The 26,034-nt window shown below is 43.2% G+C and overlaps 1 protein-coding gene across 6 annotated transcripts in view; it reads left to right on the plus strand.

Moving 5' to 3' along the window:
• Positions 1-4,600: 4,600 nt before the first annotated feature.
• The window catches only part of tle3b (TLE family member 3, transcriptional corepressor b), a 28,689-nt gene continuing 7,255 nt past the window's right edge, over positions 4,601-26,034 (plus strand). The window contains exons 1-12 of one of the 6 annotated variants that reach the window (XM_007563973.2): positions 4,601-5,370; positions 5,835-6,082; positions 6,488-6,588; positions 6,834-6,897; positions 8,481-8,525; positions 15,464-15,526; positions 16,380-16,484; positions 21,071-21,272; positions 21,907-21,965; positions 24,167-24,289; positions 24,914-24,964; positions 25,379-25,534. In XM_007563973.2, the coding sequence (XP_007564035.1) occupies positions 6,059-6,082; positions 6,488-6,588; positions 6,834-6,897; positions 8,481-8,525; positions 15,464-15,526; positions 16,380-16,484; positions 21,071-21,272; positions 21,907-21,965; positions 24,167-24,289; positions 24,914-24,964; positions 25,379-25,534 (993 nt within the window). In that variant the 5' untranslated portion in view covers positions 4,601-5,370; positions 5,835-6,058. Of the gene's footprint in view, positions 5,371-5,834; positions 6,083-6,487; positions 6,589-6,833; positions 6,898-8,480; positions 8,526-15,463; positions 15,527-16,379; positions 16,485-21,067; positions 21,273-21,906; positions 21,966-24,166; positions 24,290-24,913; positions 24,965-25,378; positions 25,535-26,034 lie in introns of all 6 variants that reach the window. The other 5 variants (XM_007563975.2, XM_007563974.2, XM_007563971.2 and 2 more) reach the window with 5 other exon arrangements.

Raw genomic sequence — 26,034 nt, forward strand, 5'->3', positions numbered from 1 at the left:
ACATTCCAGCGCCATGAAGCACAATAACACTTCATCTAAGCACCATTTACAAAACGCGGCTGTGAAAATATTCGAATTATGTTTCATATCAAGGTACTACAGCGCATTATCGTTTTAAAGACCAAAACTTAAACCAAAAGACCTGGGTCTGTTAAAAACAGATTTATTTATTTTTTAGGTTTTCATAGTGTATCTTTTCAGCTGCTTCTCAGCTTTGATTATGCCCCGTACCTACACACCAGCCAACAGCACATGCTAATGTAGAGATTACACAAAAAAAAGGCCTTCACCTTTTTTGATCAGGCACTGCTCATGTCTGTGTTTGTCTCTTTTGATAAGGTCCTTTCATCTTGTTTGCATTGATTAGAGGCTGACGAGTCACAGTGATACTTAAGGGCTCTATTCATGTCTGCTGCCCCCGCGACACACACTGGGCCCATTGTGGCGAGGAATGTCTCCTTTCAAGGCCTGAACTCGCCTGTGAAAGCATGTCAATAATCCTGAGTCAGTGGGCGCTTTAGAACGCCACAGCGACCGTCCAACTGAACACACCGCGGTGGAAATCCAGCCCCCAGCGCTGCACTCCACTAATTCAAAGCAACTGGGATGGCTGGAAGTGGCGGCAGTTGAATGGATGAAGTAATTAATCTCATGGATTCTGGAATATAAACAGCCTCACAAAGGTGATGTCACCCTCAAAGGAAGAGAAAAACAGCAATAATCAATTTCACCCCTTGCTTATAGCCCACAACGTCCAAAAACTGGCCTACAGGCTAAACTGGGTTTTTTTTTTTAGCAGTGCAGAGACAATTCGTTTTTTACACTTCAGTCCTCCGTCAGAGTGAGCATGGAGTGAGCATGGAGTGATTTTGGATTCCTACACCGCCTGGAAACACTGAGGAAGCCTGGGTCTGATTTAAGCATGTTCAGTGTCTTGATGAGCATCTATCCATCCACATTTGTCCTTAGCCGTTTGTTTGTTTGTTTGTTCATTCATTCACTCATTCATTCATTCATTCATCTATCCATTAGTTTGTCTGCTTTTGATATTATCCATCCGTCCGTCCATCCATCCATTTGTCTCATCTTTAGACATTAGCCATTTGTCCATCCATCCATCTCCCCATCAACCCATCCATCTGTTTGTCTGCCTTTGATATCATCCATCCATTCATGCATCCATTCATTTGTCCATTTGTCTACTTTAGACATTAGCCGTTTGTCCATCCGTCCGTCCATTCATCCATCCAGTAGTAATCCTAGGCCCCCTATTTCTTGTACAAAATGAGAAGAAGAAAGTATAACCAACTAAAACTGTGGTTTGGATAATTTATTTGCGCAGAGAATGTGATATCATAAGCAGATTAAATGTGATTTTACTCTTTAGAGGCCACTAACCCTATTAAAAATATACATCAATCATATTTATTTAATGGCTGCTTTAAGTTTGGAGGCCAAAGGAATCCACTGACGAAGCTTCTGCAGAGATGAGAGTGCAAAGAGCCAATCATCACTCTGTAAAGAATTAAAAGCACCTCTGCAAATAGCCTCAATATTTGTGCAGTGCCTCGGAGTGGGAGTTTCACAGCGTCTGGGTTTCCAGTGCAAATAAACAGTGCAGAGGTCTAGAAGGGCGGAGCGGCCCCACTTCTCCCAGCGGTGAAGCCCACTTCTTTGTTGTTGCTTAATCTAGGCCACTCTCTATTGAGTGGGATGAAAAGTGAATCTTTGTGTGTGTTTGCGTTCGCGTGAATGCGTGTGTGTGTGCGTGTGTGTGTGTGTGTGTGTGTGTGTGTGTGTGTGTGTGTGTGTGTGTGAGACGCATCCATGACCGGCTACGTGTCAGATGAAGCCGTACGATAATGTCTGTTTGTATGCGGTTCTTGAATCAGAGGCTCGGGCCTGTGGAGACCGTCGCTGTGTTTGCCAGTTCCCAGATAACCCACATCCTTACACTGGGCCTACACATACCAATCCCAGGAAGCTCAGCGCAGAGCAAACTGTCAAATATCTGCGCCACTGACCAACAGCTCCACTTAAATCAACACTACAAGCCCACTTGACTACAGATATGATGAATGGACGATGATGTTGAAAATCTAGCAGCTCCCCTTCCTCTGCCCACCGAGGCACCGATCTTATGAAAATGCGTCCCATGTTTGTGCGTTAATGCTCCTCTTGAGTAGAGTATGTAATGTCTTTCATGCTGATTCTGTTGAAATTGTGTGTAGCGTAAAAGTAAAGGAGAAGTAAACCTCCGGCAACTGTTGATTCATTAGTGGAACTCCAATCTGCAGTCTCGTTTTTATAAACTGGACTTGACTTTTTTGCATGCTATGTCTTGTACGTAGTCGTGAAGATTTGTATGCACACCCCAAATCAAAATCCCATTTGGATCTAACAATGCATCAACAGGATGAGCTCAAATGTGTGATGAGATTTAAATTAAAATAAAAATGATTCTTCCATGCAAAAGTGACAACTGAAACCGTCAGCAAATACAAAAATAAGTTAATCTGAGAAGTGGTTTCTGAGCATGACACAGGCTTCCTCAAATCATCTTGCTATCATTTTGCAAGAGAAGTGAACTAAAAAGTTTAAATTGTTCAAATGATTGGGAAAACGTTGAGCAATGCGGTTGTATTGGATTTTAGTGCCACTGCTCTTTTCAGGAACTGGAAAGAAAAAAAAGAGCTGTGGTCTAACACCATTAATTCGTTTAGCGAACACAGTCACACTTGGCTATTTAATCACTTTAAAGGTGCTAGCAGAGTGAAAGAGCCTAGGTAGCAGGTGGATATCTTTGAATCTATGAAGAAATTGAAACTGTTGACTAAATTACAGCAGGAAATGTAATTAGTGGAACCTTGTTAACAAGCTGAGTGCTGTAGCCTCACCTGTAGTCCTGCCATGTATTGCCAAATGCACTAATCATAACACAGAATAACGAAACATACATTTTTACCTGTTATCTGTTTCAACGCTTACGATGCCTGACATTGCAGTGATTCTGAAATTTTCATTCAGACATTCAGTCCTCTGAGGAAACTCGGATGTTCAAAAGCAGACTAAAGTTTTATCTTGTTCAAATGTCTGTTGTCTCTTAGAGTCTGTGATTACGACTGCTACTGGAACAATTAATCATTTGCAGAAGTTTTATGTGAAACCCTTCTTTAAAGTCTCCCAGCCAGTGTGTCACCCTGCGACATGCCCTCAGTACATGAGTTATTATCCCAACTGATGTCGCCACATCTGCAGGAGGGATCCATTTGTTGCTAGGCAGCAGCCGAAGCACGCAGCGTGCTAGCTACAGCTCAAATGCAGAGTACTTTGCGCACTTCATTGTGCTTCATAAAAATGATGAAGTATTACAAAGCGGTGTTTCGGTCCTGGGAAGAACAAAATGTTCCAAAGTGAATCCAATTGCATTATTTTTATTGGCATCTTGATTTTCATTGTATAATATTGGATTTATTTTTGCACAATCCTCTAATCTGCAACTTAGGTTTGTTGATGAGTATAGGTGATTTTTCACTTACAAACCATATTCTTAAGAGGTGTGCATTCATTTTAGATAAAATAATCAACATGTCTATTTTTATTTTTTTACACCAGATTAAGTTCAACATTTAACAACAGCCTTTATAAACCAGTAAAACCACAAATGTCGCGAAAGCTAACCAAACCTGGTCCACTAACAGAAATCCAGTGCTTAAATCAAAACATGAGGAGCCTAAATGGACTCCTAGATAAACAAACAAATGTAGTTTTAAAGGAAATTGAGAGCAGAAACAGATGAGCGAAAGGAGCCAATGTTTGAGTGAGGTAAAAGCTTTGTTTTGCGGCAAATGTTTTCATGGGGGGAGGAGGGTTGAAGAGTGTGGGGTGCATGGGGGGGGAATCAAACTGATATTTAAGCCCCTACTAGCTTTTTTTTCTGCTTTTGTTTTATGCAGGGCTCTTTTTACCACATGGTAGTGACAGATTGTTTGAGCTGAAAGGAAAAGCCATTCGAAGCTAATTAAGCAGCCATTCCAGGCACTGTTCGCAGGCAGGAGGGAGAGTAGCACAGGCATTTGTCAGCGCGGTACCCAACGTGGGTTTAATTGACAACGGGGACTCATGACTGACAGCGCTTCCAGCACTCAGCCAATCGTAAGCGGCGCAGGAAGACAGCTGGGCTCCCATTGGATAGAGAGCAGTGAGGCGGCGGTAGAGGTCCCCACGTGGGGAGTGTAGAGCGAGCAGCACATGATAGGCGGAGGCACGGAGGTGTTGTAGTCTTCCTATTGATGGTGATAGGAAAGCTTGTACACGCTTAAGGTCTCGTTAGAAATAGGTCGATCAATTCAAGTCACTCAAAGGACGTTCTGCTGTAGATAAAGCATCTTTTTATATTCTGCGAATTTGAGGTTTTAGTAAATGCATGTGCTTTATTGTTGTTTTTGGGTTGATAACCAAGCGAGCATGTTTTTTTTTCTTTGTATTTCTGTCTCTTTCTTGTAGAAGTCTCATCTTCACGTTCCAATACTAATATTTATTTTAGGGTGACATTGCCTTCATTTATATATGTTCACCTGGCATTTAAATTGCTTAAATAAGCATACCTCTGGGGGTGACGTTCACACCACAGACGTCCTTGGATGACCAGAGTTTAATAGATGTAGACGGCATTTGCTCTGCTTCGCTGAAATGGACGAACATATAAATTATTACCTTTGTTTTGAACAAGTTGTTGAACGCTCAGAATGTTACTTCACATCCAAAATGGCGACCGTGTGAGGTCACTGTATTTGTCCAATGAGAACGTCTGTTTTCTTCTAACCCCACGTGGGGATGCCGCTCAGTGATTGGTTGCTCGTGCTGAGCTCCGACGCGGAACCTGATTGGTTGGTGCGGGGCCCTCTCTCAGCAGTGAGGTCCTCGTGTCAGTGCACAGTCTGTGTGTGGTACAGCGCGCGGCGGAGGAACTGGGTACCCAACGGCAGGCTGGCGGTGAATTAAACAACGCTCGATATTTTAACACAAAATAACTGGTTCAGTCGACAGTTCGTACTATCAGGAGCTACTGGAGAACTGGCGTACTGCTACAGGATCTAACTTAGCCTGTTTTGAAGTTGTCTGCGGTCGAGGACTCGTCCAGCGTCCGATCGGACGGACGGAGCGCCGCTCTCCGCCTCGGAATCACCGGGCTTTAAAGGACTCTCAAGGGGCCGAACAAGACGAAGCGTACAAATACAGGAACGACGAAAAGACATCTTTGTTTTGCTCTTTAAGTCGTCAGTGGCGGTGGAAAGTCGATGATATTCCGCAGTGTGTGGATACTATTTCTTACCTGTATAGAGGAAGGAGGAATCAGTCGAGACAAAGGTAAAAAGGGCTTCACGGAGAGAGCCGCTAACGAGGCGAGTGGTGGTGTGGCTTTTATGGGAGCAGACTTCTTGTTTTCTGATCACCTCGGACCACCAAAACACTGTAGATTTTCTCTCTTATTATTACGGAGAACTCGGTGCATTTATAAGAAAAGCGAAGCATCGTGTCCCTGTGGGTGTATTCAAAACTAAAACTTTGGGATTTATTCTCATACTTGGGAAATTTATCGCATTTTTCTTACTGCGATGCACACTTAGCCATCTGGTAAAGAATCTGTCATATCTAGGAAAATATTTTCAAAATCGCCCCCAAAGAGCGACTTTATTATCATTATTTTTTTTATTATTATTTTTTACGTAACCGACTCCGCGGTTAGGTCACTAAGGTGAAATTGGTGTTGCTTTGTGTTTTTGTTTATGTGATCCAGCTCCTGAGCGGTGCCCCGTTTTCTGTTTGTTTAGGTCCAAAGCGAGGCTGAGGAGGTGACACATCCACTGGTCGGGGGTCTGAAAGTGCGCCTGGCAGCCCAGAAAAAGGCTTTGTCCGCCGCCATCCTGCGTATACAGGGGAAGGGGTGGCGGTGATTTACCGCACCTTCTCTGGGATTTACGACCAAGAAAAAAAAAAAAAAAAAAAAAGTGGGGGGGAGAAAAACACATCGATTCCCTTGTGTAAAAGGCTCGACATGTATCCACAAGGCCGGCATCCGGTGAGTATAGCTGCCTTTGTCACTGTTTGTGCGTTGATGCAAATAAAGCACCCTTTAAAAAAAAATTGCTTAATTACCTGAGAATTGAGCTGTTGCTATTTATGGCTTGAGTTGGTGCCAAGGTGTGTTGCACCTTGTGTATGGTTTACATCATTGTGCAAATTTGTTGTCAAAACGACAAGAGCCATTTATGCAGTAGTTCTGTGTGGATGGATTAAGTGGGTGACTTACTGGTAGATCACAGATGAAGGCAGCCTTCTTTCTGTTCTGCTTCTTGAGGCTCAGCAGACGCATAAAAAGCCACAAAGAGATAAAGACCTGGGTTTAGCGAGAAAAAGCAGGAGGTGGTGGCAGGAAAGTTATCTGCTGATGATGTTTACACCTGCGGTGTTTCCACTCTTTCAGGCACCTCACCAACCAGGGCAGCCTGGCTTCAAGTTCACGGTGGCAGAGTCCTGCGATAGGATCAAAGACGAATTTCAGTTCCTGCAGGCCCAGTACCACAGGTAATGACTAACTGACTGTAAACAGCTCTGGCTTCCTGGAAACAATAGGAAGAGGAAGCTGCTACTGGTCGCTCCTTTATTGTAGCCTCATGCACACCAAGCTGACACTTGCGGCGTATAAAATCTAAACTGCTTTCTCACGTTTACTGTAAACACTTGATGACGTTTGCTTTTTTGATGGCTCTCTGTTCGGATCGTATTCAGTAAACGCCTTCTCTCGTTTTGTTTTTCTTTCTTCCTACAAGTCTCAAAGTTGAGTACGATAAACTGGCCAACGAAAAGACTGAAATGCAGCGCCACTATGTCATGGTAAGTACAATAATTGCAAGCCATGAATCTGATTTAATGCCGCACCCTCCCATTTGCCTCAGGTGAAAAGTCACAGGTGGTGCAACCGAGTTGTTTTTCCAAGATCTTGTTAGATTGTTGACTCACGCTTGTTTTCATTGGACGAGGAGGAGCAGGGTGGGGGTTAAGGGGCCGTTGAAATTCTAGACAGGGTCAAATGTCCAGCTATTGATCGTAGGGTGTGACGACCCCGTCCCATCTGTGTCTCTGGGTTCCTCTTTGTGCCCCTCCACCCTAACACACCTAACAGGATCCAAAGGAAGTTAATGGCTCCTCTGCTGGCTTTGTGCTTGAATCAGTGGGTTTCCTGTGTGTGCCTTATTGTTTTATTTTAGTAACCTCCTCAGAGTGAAACAAGTGTCACAACCACAGCTTTCTCAGACAGGGGAAGAGTGTGAGTCTGCTCAGACTTGCTGCCAACATGTTTCCTGTTTGATCAGATGTCAAGTGGACAGCTCTAAGTACATGTGTTAGAACCACATGTGGCCCAAGAGAGCACCTTTGATCGGCTTTTGTTATTCCCCCCGCACCCCCTGTGGTGAAACTCCCAACAATCATTTTCATCAAACTTTCTAACCCAAGAATCATTTTTCATGTGTAGTCTCTCAGATTGATGTTGCAAAATTTTAACTTGGTCAACAGCTGGGCCTATTAGCTATAATTAGTCCAGGATTCAGTTTAATTAGAAGTTTTCCTGCTGCTCAGTGTAAAAACAGTGAACAAAACATGGTGGGATATTACTGCTTGTATTCAAAGATTATTAGTATTTGAAATTGTAAATGCTTGCAACTGCTTTTAAGATGAGGTTTAATGTAAAAGTGCGCTCAGACAATTTGTGCTACTGAGTTCAGAGTTCATAAAACAGGGACAAAAACAGATGGTTTTGTAAACATGACCCAACTCAAAGGTTCTTGCCAACACAAGCTTCATTGAGCGTCCACAGAGCAATCTGTCTCCCTACTGGTGTGTCCACATAATATTATTGTTTATGTTAAAGGACTAATGACGGACAAGGTGTCGATTTCACTTTTTTGAATCTTCCTTTTGTTATGATAAGGTGTTATCAGCAGCTATAAATCGTGTGTCTTTGGTAAACAACTACACTTTACTTTGGATCTGGTTAGTTTGGCTTTTGACCATCACAGAAAGTGTTTTTTTGTTTTTGTTTGTTTTTTGTTTGTCAGGTCTTTGAGGTCATAGGTTGGGGTTGTGTTTAAAGGCAACCTGTCGCTCAGATGAAACCAGTCCTCTGTTGCTGACGCAGTAAAAAGTACACGAATATCGTCCACTGATTTGGTCAAAGTTGTTCTGCTTTTTTCGTTCACTCCTTTCCTAAAGCTTCAGTCCAGCATCTCCTTTGTGGTTATAATAAACATATCTTAGTCTTTAATTTTCTCATCACTGGGTCAAAACGAATTACCTAGAACCACTTGTGTTAAACTGATTAGGGTGAGTATTTGAGGATAAATACCTGCCTTTGAGTCTGACGTATTTTTGAAGTGAAAAGTCTGAGGTTTAATGTTTTGTCTCTTTTTTTTCCCCAGTATTACGAGATGTCCTATGGACTCAACATTGAGATGCACAAACAGGTATGTAGCCACATCAGATATGGTCTATGTACATCCAAAACACTTATGTTTTTGTTTTTTCCTCCCCTAGTGTTTGAAGAGTATAAACATGTGCATGCATGCATATCTGACCTTAGTTCCTGCCCTTATCCCTAAATGCTTTTCAGAGGCGTACCCATACAGGCTTCCTGTTGTAGAAATGCTGACAGGTTAAACAACATTAAGGGCACACTCTCTGATGAGGCGGTTGATGAGATTAAAGTATCTGGCAGACAAACTGGCGATGTATGCTTTTGAGTGGTTTGTCTTAGGCTAGTGGGTTTTTTCTTCTGCCAGTTGATGTTTGAATTTCCATGACTAAGGAATCTAAAAGCTCATCTAATCAGCGGACACGCTGCCATCACCCCATAGACGAACTGGAAGAATATCCAGTTTGTTTCCCACCACCTAAAGAGTCTTTTCGGTAGCAGAGAAGTCGTTTCTGTGTTTCACAACCGTCTTGTTAGTTTGTTTCTGTCGTGTTTCACACGTTGAAGGAAGCAACAGTAACTTCAGTGGAGCTTTACAGAAACGCCTGAACAATAGAACGTAATACTGACTCATTTGGATGGCTTGCTGAAATTCATTATTCACAATCCTCTACCTGAAACTGCCCTGGAGCTCCCAGGAACTGAGGCACCACAGTCAACGACTTTGGTTTGCAGAAATGTTTGGCATTTAACGCCCGCATCAGGCTCCAACGAGTGGATAGGAGACGATTGTTGATTCAAGTTAAGGATTTTAATAGTTTGTCAAAAGAAAAGAGGAAAAGAAAACAATTTGTGCCATAAATAATACAATGGCTCATGATGTGAAGAGGCCCAAGTCGACGCTAATGAAGGAAACACCAAGATACTTGAAAAAACCTGGAAAAAGAATCAAATGAACCACTGAATGGACTTTTGCTTTCTGCAGGAATACCTTAGAGAAATGTGAAGCTGACTTGGTTTGACTTTTGGACTTTTTATGTAAAGTGATCAATGTGTCAACATGAAGTTAGCTTTCCCTGGCTTCTGGTGAATTTTTATTTTTGTAAGCCTTGGCTTAAATTATCTGGGTTACAGGCTTGTGGAAACCGTGGACAAGCAAAAATTGCATCATATGTTTATCTTTCCCACACTGCCCCCTCATGCATTCATTCACATAAATGTGCCCACATACTCACCGTTTTCCAAGCGTTCAGTTTGTCAAGCGTTCAGTTTGTGAATACTGACGCATGGCATATTGTAATAGATGCTTGTAGTAGGAATTAATCAGCTTATATTAAGGCAACACAATCAGTAATACCTGTGGTTTCTCTCTGCCCAGTGATCGCTTTATGACCACTGTGCAGAAAATGTAAGAAAAAAAAAAAAGAGTAAAAAAATGATCAGTAGTAGTGACCTAATCATTCTGTACCTCATAACTTAAGACAGACCTACAGATATCACACCTGTATCAAATGACTTCATGACATGTTGAAGAGGTAAATTCAACCAATTGATTCAGGTGTGTTGGAGCAGGGATGCATCTAAAAGTTTCAGGACAGTATTTCTTGAGGACTGGAGTTGGAGACCCCCTTACTGAACTTGTTTTTTTCTCGCTAAACTTTTTTTTCAGTTTGAGTGTCGTGAAACTCGTAGAAGTGAATCATTTAAGACTGTAAGTGGTGTGTTATGTCAATGGAAGATGTAAGCAGGGGATTTAAAACTCAGTTCCTGGCTGTTGTTGAGCATGAGATCAAAAGTATAAACAAACAAAAGTATGTTGGCTGCAGTGGAATAGATAAACCTTTGAGTTTGTGAGGATTACCAGCCTCATCTCTCCTGTTGGCACCAAAAATAAACGCTTCTCACCTAGCGTGTGACAAGATGTCCTGTAAAAACCAGACGACATTCTTTTAGACCCCATTAACTCCTCCATTAACATTTTCAGAAGCAGGCCCCTTTTTTTTCCAGGGGCAGTATTATGTAAAGTAGACTCGTATTATGTTAGCTTTACATTATGTTACTGTAAAGTTACTCCATGTTATCAAAAACCTACATGGAGTGTTAGATTTTTTTCATGCATGTTTGAGAAATCCTTGAAATTTTAAAGAGATAGAGATTTCAAGGCGTTAAATTATAAAGTCAAATTTCTTTCAAGTCATATTAGATGTATGTAGTATTTTTATAGCAACTGAAGTTAATATAGTTATTTCAATGCGCTATAAAATAGTACTATGTGCCTGGAAAACTCATAATACTTCCCCTTTTTAAACTTTTTATTGCTTCCTCAGATCTATTTTTATTTTTTTTTTGTCTCCCCGTTTGTACCATCGTATTTTTTCATCGCCCCTCCCACCACCGCAGCAAGGGGACATGAAAGATGGCCCCCGTGTCACTAGCAGTACAATATGATGTACGAGAGTGGCAGTACGTGAGAGAGGCGGCGGGGGGGGGAGCAAGATGAAGAATGGTGGGGTGGAGGCCTTGTGGCCGTGAGATCCAGAAGGTTAATGGCATCGGCGGGAGGGGAGCCCGGTTGGAGGAGCAGCACGCCGCTTCGTTTATGCGCTATAGTTGGCACCCGCTACACTAACTAGATGCGTTTTCTGATCATCAAGGCAGCCAAGCCTGCCAGCCCTATCCCCTTTCTGGGCTTTTTATCAGCGGTAAAGCAGGTAGGAGTGATACGCGGCCCAAAACGAGTGGGAAGAAAGCGTGGATGTAATCTGGAGACTAGGCGTTCCGGGGTAAATGGGTTAATCGACTTGTCCTGTGCATCTCCTTTGTTTGTCAATAAGCCCAGCGGAGAGCTCTCTGAATAATTTATTGCTCCTGCCACCCTCCTTCCTTTTTCTTTCTCCCTCTCCCATCCCTGCTGAACAAGTGTTTGTGATGACATCAGCGAGAGGTAAACAGACGGCCCCTCGCCGTCGCCGTTGTTCATACGAACGGCTGCAGGCTGGATTATTGGAAGCAGGCGGGCGTGTTGCTTTGCTTGCGTTGAAGATTTATTGTAGTGTGGAAAAAAAAACAAAACACACACATTATAAATTCACTTTGTTGTTACCCCAACAAATCTGGACTAAAAAGGAACTCGTGCATAAACACACACACACACACACACACACACACACACACATATCTATAAATATCCCAACACAGAAACACTGTTTGTGTCTACTTACACAAACATACAGTAATTGAGGTTCCAGCACACTGTTTCCCCTCTATGCCACTGCTGAGCAGAGCGGTTGTCATGAAAGGGACGGTGTGTGTGTGTGTGTGTGTGTGGCTGCCGGGAGGTAATTTGTTTTGACAGTGTCTCTTATGATGGCAAAAAGTGCAGGGTGGAGGTAATCACCCTTGCTTGCTGTCAATAAGTGATTTTAATTAGCGCAGCTCATTAGGCTGCCTCAGCAACATGCCCTGCTGACTGTGGTGGAGGTGTGTGTGTGCGTTTGTGAGTGGGGTGGAGGGGTGTGGGGGGTTGCTTTGTTTTCAACTCCCTCTGCTCTCTGTCTGGCTGGATGTTTATCACTTTCATGCCTCCTTATGTTTTAAGCTTAGCTTTTTGCCTGTCCATTCCAATTAGAGCTAGGATTAAATGGAATCATAGGGATTCAAAGTGAACTTATGGCATTTTCATAGATATACCGATTATCCGATTCGTCACTTGTTGAGTGAGCGAAGGTGGTGGGGGTGGGAGAAAGTGTTTTATCGGGTCTGTTTCCTGTAGAAAGGAGGAATAGGGAGGAAGGAGAAACGGAGCTTGTGCAAATGAATAATTTATAGTGGATTCCTGGAATTGTTTGCCAAGGTGATGATGGTCGATCTGTCTCAAAGCCAAAACAAACTGAGTAGGAGAACACACACACACACACACACACACACCCACGCTCAGGAGAGTTTGATGAGGTTACTCGGGGCTGCGAGACGTGCTTTATTTTGATAGCAAGGCCGGAGAAGTTGGTGAAGGAGTGTTGCACTATTATTGTTTGGGGTGTATGTTTCCTAACTGGCTGGTGTTAGGATTCAAACAGAGGAATGTTATCTGTCATAAATACTCTGCTTCCATAGGTTTCCCTGCAGAAATGTTGCTTCTATCTCTGCATATTGGCTCTAACTAAATTGTCACGCACATTCAAAATGCTCCTCATGCATTCGTAATGAACAAGGTACCTCTAAGTGGCTCTTTCTTCCTCTTGCCCTGGCTGAGAAGATAATTCCCAAACAGCCATCTCTGCCTCCTCATCATATGCCACTTGTTTTTCTCGCCAATTGAATCCTCGTCAGAGACTCGGCTCTCCACTCGGGGGGCTAATGCCTGGAGCGACAAACAGCCAAACGGCTTTCAACGCGCCATTGACAGAGGGATGCGGTGGAGAGAGCGGGCCTCTCCAAGCTCTGGTGCTCCTAGACAACGCTGAGTACCTGTAATTGTGGAGCTGCAGTGAAAAGCTTCAGCTGGCTCAAAGGCCTCTGTTTCCAGCGGCTTTAAGTGACTACAAACCTGTCTCTGCTGCTGAAAGCTCTGTGGAAAAATGGTTACTTCAAAAAAAAAAAAAAAAAATGAAGTGGTCCTGTTTTGGCTTCTGTAAGCCCACAGCGGGTGTTTTCTGCATGTTCATGTTTAGCTGTCAGGAATCTGTCCAAACACACTTGTCCTCATTACCCTCACTGGGTGAACAGAGGAACGAAATCGGGAAGGAACGAAATCGGGAAAGGACGAAGAAAATAGTGCATTTAAGTGCATCGACACCTTCTATTTAAAGCCACATATGGAGGTGGGCAGTATGGACTTGGCATCTTATTTAATTGAACTATTATGATCATCATAAAGATTACAATTAAAAATTATTTTTTAGGTAACTATGTTTGTGACTGCATGGCACAGCAATCGTAGTGCCACAAACACAAATATTATCCTTGAAAAATATTCCCATTTGAAATGGGCTTTTTCATTTGTCCACTTAGTGCGATTCTTATCACCAAACTGCACACAGTAACTGCATTTTATCATGTTTTCAAAGTCACTGATATTTATTGATAACAAACAGTGGACAAAATAACAAATATGACATTTCTTATCATACTGCCGACTTCCTCTTGTATTTACCGTCAGTAAGTGAAATCTTATTGACGAATCAAAATTCTTACCACTCTTATCCCCAGATGAGTTTTGGGCTGAAGTCACTATCATGGTCAAACGTTTTCAGAACATTTAGCTACAAAGAAGGAGCTATTTTTTTTTTTTTCCACATTACTCCAGCTCTTTTCTCTGCCACACCGCCCGATAATACATTCAACAAAAAACGGCGGAGTGCAGCGCCTGAATTCCACGGATGTTTCTGGCCTCAAACGGTGGCCCTGAAGTGGTGATTGGCTGTGAGCAAATGGATGCCTTTGTGTGTAATGCAGTTGCGTTAATAGCCAAGTGCATCAGCATACAGCTGTTTCTACAAGCCCTGGGCTGCTCCCCCTGCAGCCATTTCCAGGCAAGTGGCGTAACACTGAAACACACTCACCCTGCCAGTGTCATTGTATACACTCTCCCCCCCCCACCCCCCCCGCAATCCCTGGTAATGATGATGCTTTATGAGTCTCCAAAGAGTCCCCCACCCTTCCTCCATGTCAGCTCACCATCCGCCCGCACCCCCTCCTCACCCGCCTCCGCATTCCCAGTTATCCCTCATTAATTTCCCGTGCCGATCAGATCGACAGGCTGAAAATTCAATTTAATGACCTGCCTCTGTGCTGCTCCTAATATGATTTTACAGGCTGTTCTGGTCAGAGCCCCTCAGCCCAATTTACATAACGATAAGCCGTGCCAGATAGCGTTGCCCCGGCAACAGAAGAGGGGAGGACTAGAGGAGGAGAAAGGAAGAGGAAGGGCATAGAAGAGAGGAGTGGAATTAGCATGAAGGGGGTGTGAAGAAGCTTTGGGAGGGAGAAAGCGCCGTCCGTTTGAGGTCAAACAGGGGTTGTGAGATAAATCCTGACAGGACAGCAAAGGTCTGCCCCTCTCCTCCCTCCCCTCTTCGTCTCCTGCTCCCCCTGAAAATGAAAAGGGTGACAGAGGTTTTCCAGAAAGCGACTGGCACCTCCTGTCTCTCCCCCTTTTCACATTCAAACAAGGTTAAGGAGTAAATGAGTGGAATGCAGCGGCGTCCAAAATGGCGGGAAGGACCTCTTCAACCCACACACACCTGCTGGTCCTCCACCCCTAATCTCTCAGAATCAATTAGTTCACCTCCCCTGGTTCAGTCAAACCGCATTACCTTAGTGTCAAATCAGAGGATTTCTCTCCTCCATTCATCGCCGCTTCCACCCCCGTTCACTCCGCTTCCCACTTTTGTGTTCCTCTTGTGCTCCTCGACTCTGCGGAAAGTGCAGGATTTAAAAAGGGAAATTGGCTCGGGCAAAATGTCATGGGACCTCCGAGTGCAGTAAGACGGGCAGCGCAGCGTATCCATTTGCCCAAATGCGGCGCTGTAAAGTGCATTATGTACATTGAGCCCCCGCAGTATCAGCTTACTCTGCCGGCTAATATTATGTGGTCGATACCAAAGATGGCTCTGATAGATAGGGCTGGAGAGTTAACCTGTCTGCTTCAGCGTGCCCTCTCCCTCTCCCCCTCTCTCTTTATAGGCCGTAATTATGAAGTATGGACCTCATTAGGCTCTCTCCAGCCAGATGGTATTAGCATATTTCAGCCTCCTAATGAAATAAAGACTTGAGCTTAATGGAAGTATCGCAGAGGAGGGGGGGAAGTAAATTTGTTCTTGGGCGGTCCCAATTTAGTTAGAAATACAATTTGGTTAGAAAGTGCATGTTTTACCCAGATGGACGCTGCAAACAGTTTGGTTTTATAGGTAATTAAACTGCTCAGTCTGTTGGTGCATGCGACGCATCACAAGCGTGCTCTTCTAATATTTTCTTTCTTCTCTCCTGCAGACGGAAATTGCCAAACGCCTCAATGCAATCCTGGCTCAGATCATGCCGTTCTTGTCACAAGAGGTGAGTTTTAGCCGTGGAAGCCGCACCTTAAAGGAAACAAGTTAGTTTCTGTCATGCCAAACATGAAGAATTCAAAACATTAAAACAGAGGAGGCTGTTGCTTGGAGCTGATTGGTTGCTTGTTGTAGCATCTTCCAAAAGATTACGTTTTAACAGAGGTGGGTAGAGAACCCAAAAATCGTACTCAAGTATGAGTAGCACTACTTCAGCATGTTGTTTCTCAAGTGAAAGTTAAAAAGTAGCCGTCCAAGATATTACTCAAGTAAGAGCAGAAAAGTATTTGGTAAAAATGAAACTCTAGCACTGAGTAACTGATTAAAATGGCAATAATTTAATATTTTAAGATTGCATCTTCAGACAGACCAAAGTATAAAGTTATCAAGATCAAAATGAAAATAATTCATTACAAAATAACAAAACCAGGCAAAAGGAAAAAAAAATCCAAATTAGTTTCTTTCAGTATCAGTATAAACATTGTTCATTTATCGTGACAGCGGTCAAATCAAAATCGTAAATGTATCACAATAAATGATGAACAATAATAAATAAATGCCCAGTCCTAGTACAGAGTAGTAAAAATACTCCTAAAAGTAAATTTTTTCCCCAAACATAACTAGTTCTACTCAACTCTGATTATTAATTTTACTGTTCTGACCTCAGTTTATTCCCACCTGGGTTTACTTTTATGCATGCCCTTTACATTTAAGCACATATTACAGACTTTTCTTCCCGGTTTTAAGGCGGAGTGAAGGGTCTATTTTCTACTTGGAGAAGCAGCAGACGTCTGAATGTGTTCTTTTTAGCTGAACTCTTCTCCATGTCGTGTCTGATCTTTTGTGTTTGTGTCCTGCAGCATCAACAGCAGGTGGCTCAAGCTGTTGAGAGGGCTAAGCAGGTGACAATGACTGAGCTGAATGCTATCATCGGGGTACGTGGACTTCCCAATCTGCCTCTGACTGTGTGTATACCCCCTCTTCTTCTTTCATTTAACCCAGAAGCAGGGACAAAACTGCATTCACAGAGGAGGAGCAGCACTTCTCATACATTTACTGACCTCTAAAGGGTGCTACATTATGGCTTTGGATTAATTTCAACCCCATCTTCATCTGAAGGGCTACATTTAAGAGAAATCCTGAAAAGGAGGTCTAATCTGGTAGAAAAAATTTGAATAATTGATAAAAATCTGCAGCAATGTTGCTGTTTCTGTTTATTTTTAAGCTGTGCCACGGTCCTTTCACTTGTGCAGACTTGTCCCTGTCTTGAGTGGTTTATTAATTTTAGAGCACAAAATGTTTGCCATGATCTGTCAATGTGGTGTTCACCGCTGTAATTTCTCTGATTGTTGCCATTTTCAGCTCATAGGGAGTCGCTCCACAGCGAGCCTCTGCTCTGAAGCAGTCTTCCAGCTGGGATCAGATTATAGAGTTCCTCACATTTCACTTTGCTTGCTCTTTAATTACATGAAGGTTTTCAGCCAACTGGCTTACCTTTACCTCTGGACCAGAGAATTAAAGTGTTCAGGTCAGGACTAGGTTTGGGATTGCAGCCGAGATACCAGGGACTGTGCAGGCGTTGAACATCTGTAAAATAGATGGGATTAAAGTTCAGGTTACGCAGAACGACCCAGTGTGGAGAGCAGGGACGTCTCCTGTCGGTCGCACTTGTGAGAAATCTCAATTTACTTGATGGTTTGTACAGCTGTGGGTCTAACATTTACAAGATTTAATGTTTCTTCTGTTCCAGGTTTACAATTATGGTTTAACTGACCTGTGAAGTAAATCCAGTCTTTTGATTTTCCAGGTTTTTGATCAGACAACCTCAAACGTTTTATCTAAAATGTTGTTGGTTGTAGCTTTTCTCACTGTTATTTACAATACAGAAAAACATCTGGCTTTCCATAGGACTGGAGTTTATTATCAAAAACTTTGAGCCAAATGAGACCAAAACAGTTACTGACCTTTAGTTTCCACTAAATGACGTTCACTTTCAGACATGCAGGCTTTAGATTAGCTCCGGTTTTATTTGAAGGTTGAAATCTGAGTGGCTGCAGCGCGGACTGCACACAACAAAGCAGACACCGAGAAATTGTTCTGCCCTCTTCTCCGTTTTCTAGCCAGAGGCGACACATGATTGAATCTTATTCGACAAGTGTCAGAGGTGCTGCGTCATTTGCATGCTCCTACCTTCATTTCCATAAGTCCTACATTAAACAAGATAGTATCTGGATACTGGTTGGCGCGGCAGCTACAGGTGGCATGCTGCTCTTCACATGTCATGTAAATACTAATCGGTGGGAGATGGCACAAACCTCTACACCTGGCTGCTTTTAATATCACTACGGCTCATTTGCTTACCACGATGGCCTCTTCTTTACATGTTTTGTTTGGATATATCTACACTAGTTTTTTTTTTTTTTAAGTTTTTTTTTTTTTTTTTTAAGTTTTTTTTAGTTTTTTAAGTGTGCTAGAATTTTATCTTTAAGGTGCAACCAGTTGGATGAGTTTTTTTCTACTGCTTAACAATCGAAATAAGTGAAAACTTTTTTTTTTTAATACAGAAAAGCAACTGAGAATCTGATAATGCAAATGACCAACAGGTTTATTTCTGTTGTGGCTCAATTCTCCCCATCGCACTCATAGTGTCTGCTTAGTTGGTCTGCGGTCGGCTTTCTAGGGTTGCTTGTTTCTGTGATCCCTTTAAAGGGAAAGTAAAATTCAACTTGGATTGTTTCTGTTCTTTCCTTTTCATCCGGCCAACATGGATGCCACGGATTCTCCAGAACCTTTGCTGCCAAGCTGGAATATCTTTGTCCTTCCTCTCTGTCCCCTTTGTTGTTTTTAAAATATCTTGCGGTCTAATTTTCTTTTCTTTCGATGACTGAAGAAATGCTGATGAGCTGCAGAACCTGTTGTAAGCCACAGTGGGTAATGCGGCGATCATTGCCAGACTTATTAAGCCAGTCTGCCAGCTGGTTTGTGCCGGGTTCTGTTGATGCTTGTTCCACCTGACAGTACTGTTCTGCAGGGAGCCAGCTTCGCCTAGTTAACTTTAATTGCCTGTTTCCTGTGGAAGTTGCCAGAGCTGCAGCAGCATTTACACATAATGAAAAAAGATACGTGTGAAAGAGAGCTAGCTCTTTATCCATGAATATTGAATTGGAAGCAATTTATTTTCTGAAAATTTCCCCCTCCCCATTTTTTTCTCCTTTTCTCCCTCTCTCTCTCTCTCGCCCCTCATGACTTCCCTCCCTCGCCTCTCTTCTCCTCAGTCATAGCACGCTAATGAGGCTTCTTGATAATGATCCCTGCACGCTTTTCCTCATTAGGCACACTCAATAGGGACGTCCCTGCCTCAATCCCTCGCCCACTCTCTCTTTTATTCTCTTGTTATTTTTGTGATTCTGCCTCTCCTTCCTCGTCTTGTTCTGGCTGCCCTTTCCTTTCTCGTTTTCTTTCTTTTCTTTTTTTCTTCTGCTCGCCTTTCCGTTTTTCGCAAGAAACGGGCAGCTCTGCTCACCGGTGCAAAAATCGATTAAGAATGCTGGCCCTTATTTGCTTGCATCCATCTGACGGGTCCAGGTCTAGCGTGACATAATGGGTCGACTGAATAATGGCCAGCTGTTAAATAGACTTTTGAATGTGGTAACCCACCCCATGTACTTTGGTCTACTTTCTCCATTTTGTATAATGAATGTATGGATCAAGTTATTGGAGTTCTATCTTGCAAGCAGAGAGCCAATCTTTTTTTTTTTTTTTCCCCTCGCTTTTTGAAGAGGCAGTTGATGGATGTGCTAAGTGTTATTTAACCTTGTTTTAAAGCACTTGCTTCCCTCTTGCCTGAGTGGCTATTTAACTCCTGTCTATCTACTCTCTTGGCTCTGACTGCCTCTCACAGACATTCATGGCCTCTTGGGAGACGTGTGTGTGTTCTCCACTGTCTTCTGCTTAGTGGTATTTTGCTGAGGCGGGGCATGCTGGCTTGGTTTTCCAGAGTGTTGAAAGGATTTGAGGCTTTCAAGAGCAGACCTATTGATTTTTTTCTTCTTCTTCTTCTTCTTTTTGTCCCAGTTATGATTGAAGCAGTTTGGGACTGAACATAGCTGTTTGGTACCGTATCTGGTGGCCAGAGGTAATATGATGTTCAATCAAAACATAGCTGATTGAAGGTCATGCACGATCACAGAAAAAAATGGGACAAACATGAAAGTCGCTGGTATGCGAGGACAGGATGTAAAGAAAAACCAGTCCTCTACAATAAACCAAGTCAAGAAATCATCATTGTTCATCTGGATGAAAACAAAGATATTTCAGTCTGATTTAATGTAGGTCTGAACTGAAATATTTCATATCTCTAAACAAACCATCTTGCGCCCATGTTGTGAGCCATTGTTTATCTGATTTTCTCTTGGCAGCTCTAGTATTTCTGGAGAAAAAGCTCAAATGATTTGGTCTAGTTGGCTGTTTTTTTTAAAGGATTTATATGGCACCTTGTTTCCTTAGATTCTGGTTGTAACAGCTGTTTGGGGCAGTATAAATTATGATTGACTGACTGCTGATGAAACCAAAATAACTCGCCTTCATCTCCTGCTGGTTGCTGTGATTTATTGGAGTCACATAACTACATTCCCTTCCAGCAGAGTGGGAGTGGAGTTTAGAAAATAGCTTAATCATTTTTTTGACAATGCCTCATGGTCTTTTTCATAATGGGAAAGGTGAGTCAGAAAAAAAAAACAAACTCCAAAAGCAGAAAATGATGAAGTGTTGATCAGATTATTAAACAACTTCAGGTCTTTTTTTTTTCAGTTTGAGTCAGAAAAACATCTTGAATCTCAGGGGATGTTGGATAAAATGTCATCATTACACACAAGTTCAAACTTGTTAACTGTCACATTGACTAACGTAGACTTAGTCAAGACCTTATTGTTCTGTTTTAACGTGAAAAGAGGTTAAACAAATAACAGGAAAGTAGAAAAATGCTGCTGATGTCCAAAAATAAAATATTCAGTTTTCAGTTTCTGCGGTTTGATGTTGGTATATTATTAACGTAGCATTTGACACTGCAGGTTTAAATTAGCTTAGAACTCACACAATTTGGTTTATGATATCTTTTTAATTACAACTAATATTTAAGTATAATATTTATGTATTAGTTTACCCTTAGCTATCAAGTAAACATGAATTTGTTTTAATATGGGAGCATGAATAGCACTGCTTCCTCCTGCCGTCACATTTCAGCTACCATGCTGCACAACTGGAAAGTGTAACACAGAGGTTTTGGAGTGAATGTACTCCAAATGATTGAGCCAAATGATTCATTGAACACATGAAAACGGTTCTGTCCCTCAGACAGCAGGTCAGCAGCAGCAGCAGCAGTGAGCCAGCACTGCATGTTGATCCACAGCTAAATCCAGATTGTTTGGCTTTGAGCAGAAATGTCTCCAAAGCCAGCCTGGGCAGAGCACGGTCACTCATAAAGGAGTCATTTCCCAGCTGACCCACTTGTCCTTTGTCTCGTCTCCTGTCTCTCTGTGTTTGTTTACAGCAGCAGCAGCTTCAGGCCCAGCACCTCTCTCACGCTGCCCACGGCCCCCCGGTCCAGCTGCCCCCTCACCCCTCAGGCCTGCAGCCGCCTGGCCTCCCCCCGGTGACAGGTGCTGGATCCGGTTTGCTGGCTCTGGGCGCTCTTGGCAGCCAGACCCACCTGCCTGTGAAGGATGAGAAGAACCACCACGACCTGGAGCACCGAGGTGAGGAGCACAGCCTGCCACACAAACAGCCTGCAGCACTTCACTGCTGCTGACAGGAGCGCTTTCTACCGGCTTCATTATATTCCATCCAATAAACACTGTTTTCAAGGCACTGCAGACAGAGCTACTGTGAGGGAAAATGTTGTGTTTTAGCAGATATCCTTCTTAATGTAGGGGTGGGCATTTAAAATATTTTTAAAAAATACCTCAAAACGTATTGTTGGGATTATTTTTGCTTTTTTTCTCCACTGTTTGTTCAATGAGAGTATCAAAACATCTGAAGTATGATTAAATGCATGTTTAGTTTAGTGCTTAAAGACCATATCGCCCATCTTTACCTTATTGTTCTGTTTTAATGTGAAAAGAGGTTAAACAAATAACAGGAAAGTAGAAAAATAAAAACTATTATAATATATATAAAATGTTATAGGATGCTTTGTTTAAATGCTGCTTCCTTTGGTCTCCATGGCATCAAAAAGTACATTTTTGGTCGTTAAACTCTCTCTGAAAGCGTTTCCTCTTGAGCACGTTGTAGCTAACCTGATGGGTTACACCATTCATTTGATTGCTGCTCTTTGATTGCAGTCTTTGTTGCCCTCCCATACTAATTTGTGTTTTGCTTTCCTCCCTCTTGGCCCCTCATCTTTTCACTCGCCTCTGGCCATTCCTCTGAAAGAACGCGAGTCCAGCACGGTATGTTGACTCTACGACTCTCTGTCCTCCTGTCTGTCTGTCTCCGACTCACTCTGCTCCTCGCTCATCATGTTTGGTCATTAGGTGTACTTAATGTAGACCTGAGCTCACTGTTCAATAGACATTCATGCTGTCTGTGTAAGAACACACACATTTTCATACTCGGGGAGGGGGGCGGTGTACGGTGCCTGAATCCAAATGACTTCTGGCTAAATAAGCCACTGCCTTCTAATCCAGGTGGAAAATGACTCCAATCACTGGACGAGGATTAGTAGTCTGCTACCTCCTTTAATTTCAGCACAATTAAAAGTGACTTTGACTCTCCTTCCGTTTCTACTTTAGAGGATTTACCATTACAAGAGTCCTTGTCGTAGCTCATTGTTGTTATTCCTCGTTCAGTAAACATTGTATTTCTCTGCTGCCTTCCTCTTCCTGGTGTTTGGTACCTTCTCATCACTTTGTCCTCTCTTTCCTCGTCTTGTGTCGTCCCCATCTCTCCATCTCTTCTCATGTTAAAGTCCTTGTTTTATCAGACTGGTCTAAAGCTCTCAGTTAGCTGGAGTGTAACGCTCTGTTGGATCTGCTCAAACAGATTAAGTTCCCATTGACTGGCCATCCTGAATGGGCTCACTCATGTCAGAAGGAAACCCTACCCCCCCTCCACCTTCTCATTTGGTGACAAGCGGCTGCAGTACCACCTTACCTGCTCTCTCAGCCAGCCTCTACTCCCTCTTTTTGTTCACACACACACACACACACACACACACACACACAAGGTCTTCCTGTTCTGTTGTCTCAGGTCATCTGATACCACAGTTAAAGGGAAGTGCAGGGTTACTGAGACTAAGCAATCTTTGAAAGGCCTCCGGCTCAGATCCAGACGGGCTGTAATACTGTAGGAGACAGCATCTCGCCAAGCTAGACTGGTGGCTTTGTTTTTGCAGCAGGAGCTGAACGAGCACCAGCCCGGTTTGACCTGAGGAGGAGGCAGAAAATTGGCCCAACTCATTTGGGAAAGCTCTCCTCCTTTATAAAGGCGGCTGCTACCCATTAGCTGCTCTACCTCGGTTTAATCCTCCATCTTTCTGATAACTGTTTCGATTTATTAAGTCGATTCACAACAAGAATTGACCTCTAGATGTGCTTACCCCACCTACCCACTCGTTGACCTTCAGTCTGCCTGGCAGGGCCGCTCCACCATCTCAGACAACAAAAACCCAGTTTGCAGCTTTTGAGAAAGTGCCAACGTGTCTGAACGTTCCCACTAGTGGGGGAGAACTCATGGCTTTACTGCTAGGCTGGTGTTGCTTGCCAAATTCCTTTCCTGATTTTAGTCTCTTGTCTCATCCTTCTTACCCCCCCTGCTAATTTTCTCACTCTGTCCCTGTCAGGACCCTTCTCTGCAGGCGGCACACTTTGTCTCGCCACATTGATCCTGCCCTGGATTCCTCAATGGTCTCTTTCTTTCCCCTTTTCTTAATCTGGTTCATTTTCTTGTCAGTCGCTTTGATTTTTTTGTTGTTTTGTAAACCTGTGTTGGGAATCCAGAGCAAGTTTGATTATAAAAAGTTCATCTAGTTTTCTACTGGCTTTTGCCCTGGCCGCAGTGGCAGTCCATAAAATTGTCAGGTTTTATTTAGAGTTCATGTTTTCTCTCCAGTTTGACTCGTGACGAGTCACCTTGCCAGTTAGTGTTTTTGTGGCTTTTTGGTTTTGCTCAGCTGCCTCGTCTGTTTCCTCTGTGCTCCAGTGCTTTGGCAGCAGCAACAGGACCGAGCTTTCCAAGAATCCTCTTCAACCCCCCCTTTTTTTTTATTCCAAATCAGTCCAGCAGCATTGTGCAGTTTGCTTTACTGTCAATATTATCGCTGACCCCACAAAGGAAAATACTACCTTCCCTTCATGATTGGTCATGAGCCGCATTTATGTCTTAAACATTAACAGCTGACATGCATGACACAGCGGCTCCGGTTTTGCTCTGCATTAGCGGCTCAGAGTCCAACATCTATGGAGAAATGTTGACACACTTTATCCACATTTGTTTTCCAAGAAGATTCTCAGTTGCATATTTGCTGAGGCTGTAAATCTATACTGTACACACAGTGTACCAGTGGATACTGATTTAAAACGAGCAGAGCATGCCAAGGTAACTCGATGAAAACACCAGTCTCATGCAGGCGTTGTCGTTGTGTTTGTGGCAGAATAACTCAGTGTCGCCATCAGACAGCCTGCGGGTATCGAGCGAGAAGCACCGCAGCTCCTCAGACTACGGCCTGGACTCCAAGAAACGCAAAGTGGATGACAAAGACAGCAACAGAGGATATGTGAGTGTTTTCGAAAAGCCGACTGTTTATTCAGGCTCTTTTATGAAATGTTCACCTTTCAGAAGACAAACTTACAATTTGGATTACTATATACTAGGGCTGGACAATATGGCTGAAGAACGTATTGTCTTCAATACGTTCGATACTTATTGATTAGGTTTTATTTTTTTTTGTTTTAAATCTCTGAAATGCATCCAGATTGGTTCATGCCCTTTCCTGTTTTATCCAGTTTTCATTCCACATAAATTTTTATTTTTAAGCAGTTATGAGGCGAAGCATTAAACTGCTGCTGCGCAAGTTACTCAACAAGTTGTTGCTAGGTGACCAAAGAGTGAGAGATTGTGTTGTCACCAGCGTTGCTTAGCCGGGTGTGAGAGGTAAAGCAGCTAAAGCCTTTCCTCTGCCTACATCCCCCAGAATCCATTGCAAGTCTGGATCAGAGTTCAGTGAAATTATTGGATATTCAATCAGACATATTATCTTCTGGTATTGATCACATGTCTATGGCAATATATATAGTTATTGATTTATTGTCCAGCCTTAATATCCATCTAAATACTGATGCGTTTTTGTGCATGTAGGTCAAATAAATCCCTTCCCACTAATGTTGCTCCTTTATTTCAGGACAGTGACGGAGAGAAAAGTGACGACCTGGTGGTGGACGTGTCCAACGAGGTAAGACGGGCGTTTAGCTGCTCAGCCACATTCTTAGACAGGAAGGCTGCAAAGAACCCAAACACAGCCCTCTTTTGTCTGTCCAAGCCTCAGCACCTTTCACTGTGTTGCCAAAACGTCTGACATAATATTGGTTGTGTGCTTTGAGACTGTTTACTTGGTGAATTTCCCTCTGCCATTCATGCAGAATATAAGACAAAGAACACAAAGAGAAAAGGGTGTGACAGGTGAATGAGAAGTGCATGCATATGTGTGAGGTGGGGGGTGCGGAGGGGAGCATGAGCATACATCGGGATATTTATCTGTGTTTGCACATGAGGCCCCATCTTGTTTGACCTACATGTAAATGCCAGTGGCTTTCCTCCGGCCTGTTTGCTCAGTCTTGCACTCCGTCCGTCTCGTTTAACTCTGCAGGACCCAGCCACCCCTCGAGTCAGCCCCGCCCATTCCCCTCCGGAAAACGGCCTGGATAAGTCCCGGGTGCTGAAGAAAGACGCCGCCCCCAACAGCCCCGCCTCCGTCGCGTCTTCGGGCAGCACGCCGTCGTCTAAGGCGAAGGACCACACCCATGTGAGTGTATCGGGATGATGAAACGAAGGGAGAAGGGAGGGCTATGGTGGAGGTGATGAAGCCTGAACCGACAGACTAAAGGAGCATTTGTCAAATGAAGTGGGTGGCTGTGTGAAAGAGTAATACGGAGGCTTCGGAGTTGGCTGCTGTGCAGGATTTGAGGGAGCAAAGGGGTGGACGTCTTCTCAGGAAATCAAACTCTATGGCTCAGTCCTATCAATCTCCTTTATGGCTTACCCAGTAAATGGTCATTTCTCCATTGCTCTGAGGCTGTAAATAACCCAGAGCCTCTGCAGAGGGACATGTGCTGTTTGTTCGCCGTGTCCATAATCTGCTCCTCTTCCATCCTTATAAGAACCGACATTTAGCCTGGCTTGAAATGTTTCATGACATACAGCATTTTGCTGAACATTGCTAAAGATAAACACGGTGAACATCTTACTACTTCCTCTTACCATCATTATAAAACCCAGTTTCTTTCAATCCCTTATTAACATTAA

This window comes from Poecilia formosa, unplaced genomic scaffold, assembly GCF_000485575.1.
Source record: "Poecilia formosa unplaced genomic scaffold, Poecilia_formosa-5.1.2 Scaffold153, whole genome shotgun sequence".
Classification (NCBI taxonomy): domain Eukaryota; kingdom Metazoa; phylum Chordata; class Actinopteri; order Cyprinodontiformes; family Poeciliidae; genus Poecilia; species Poecilia formosa.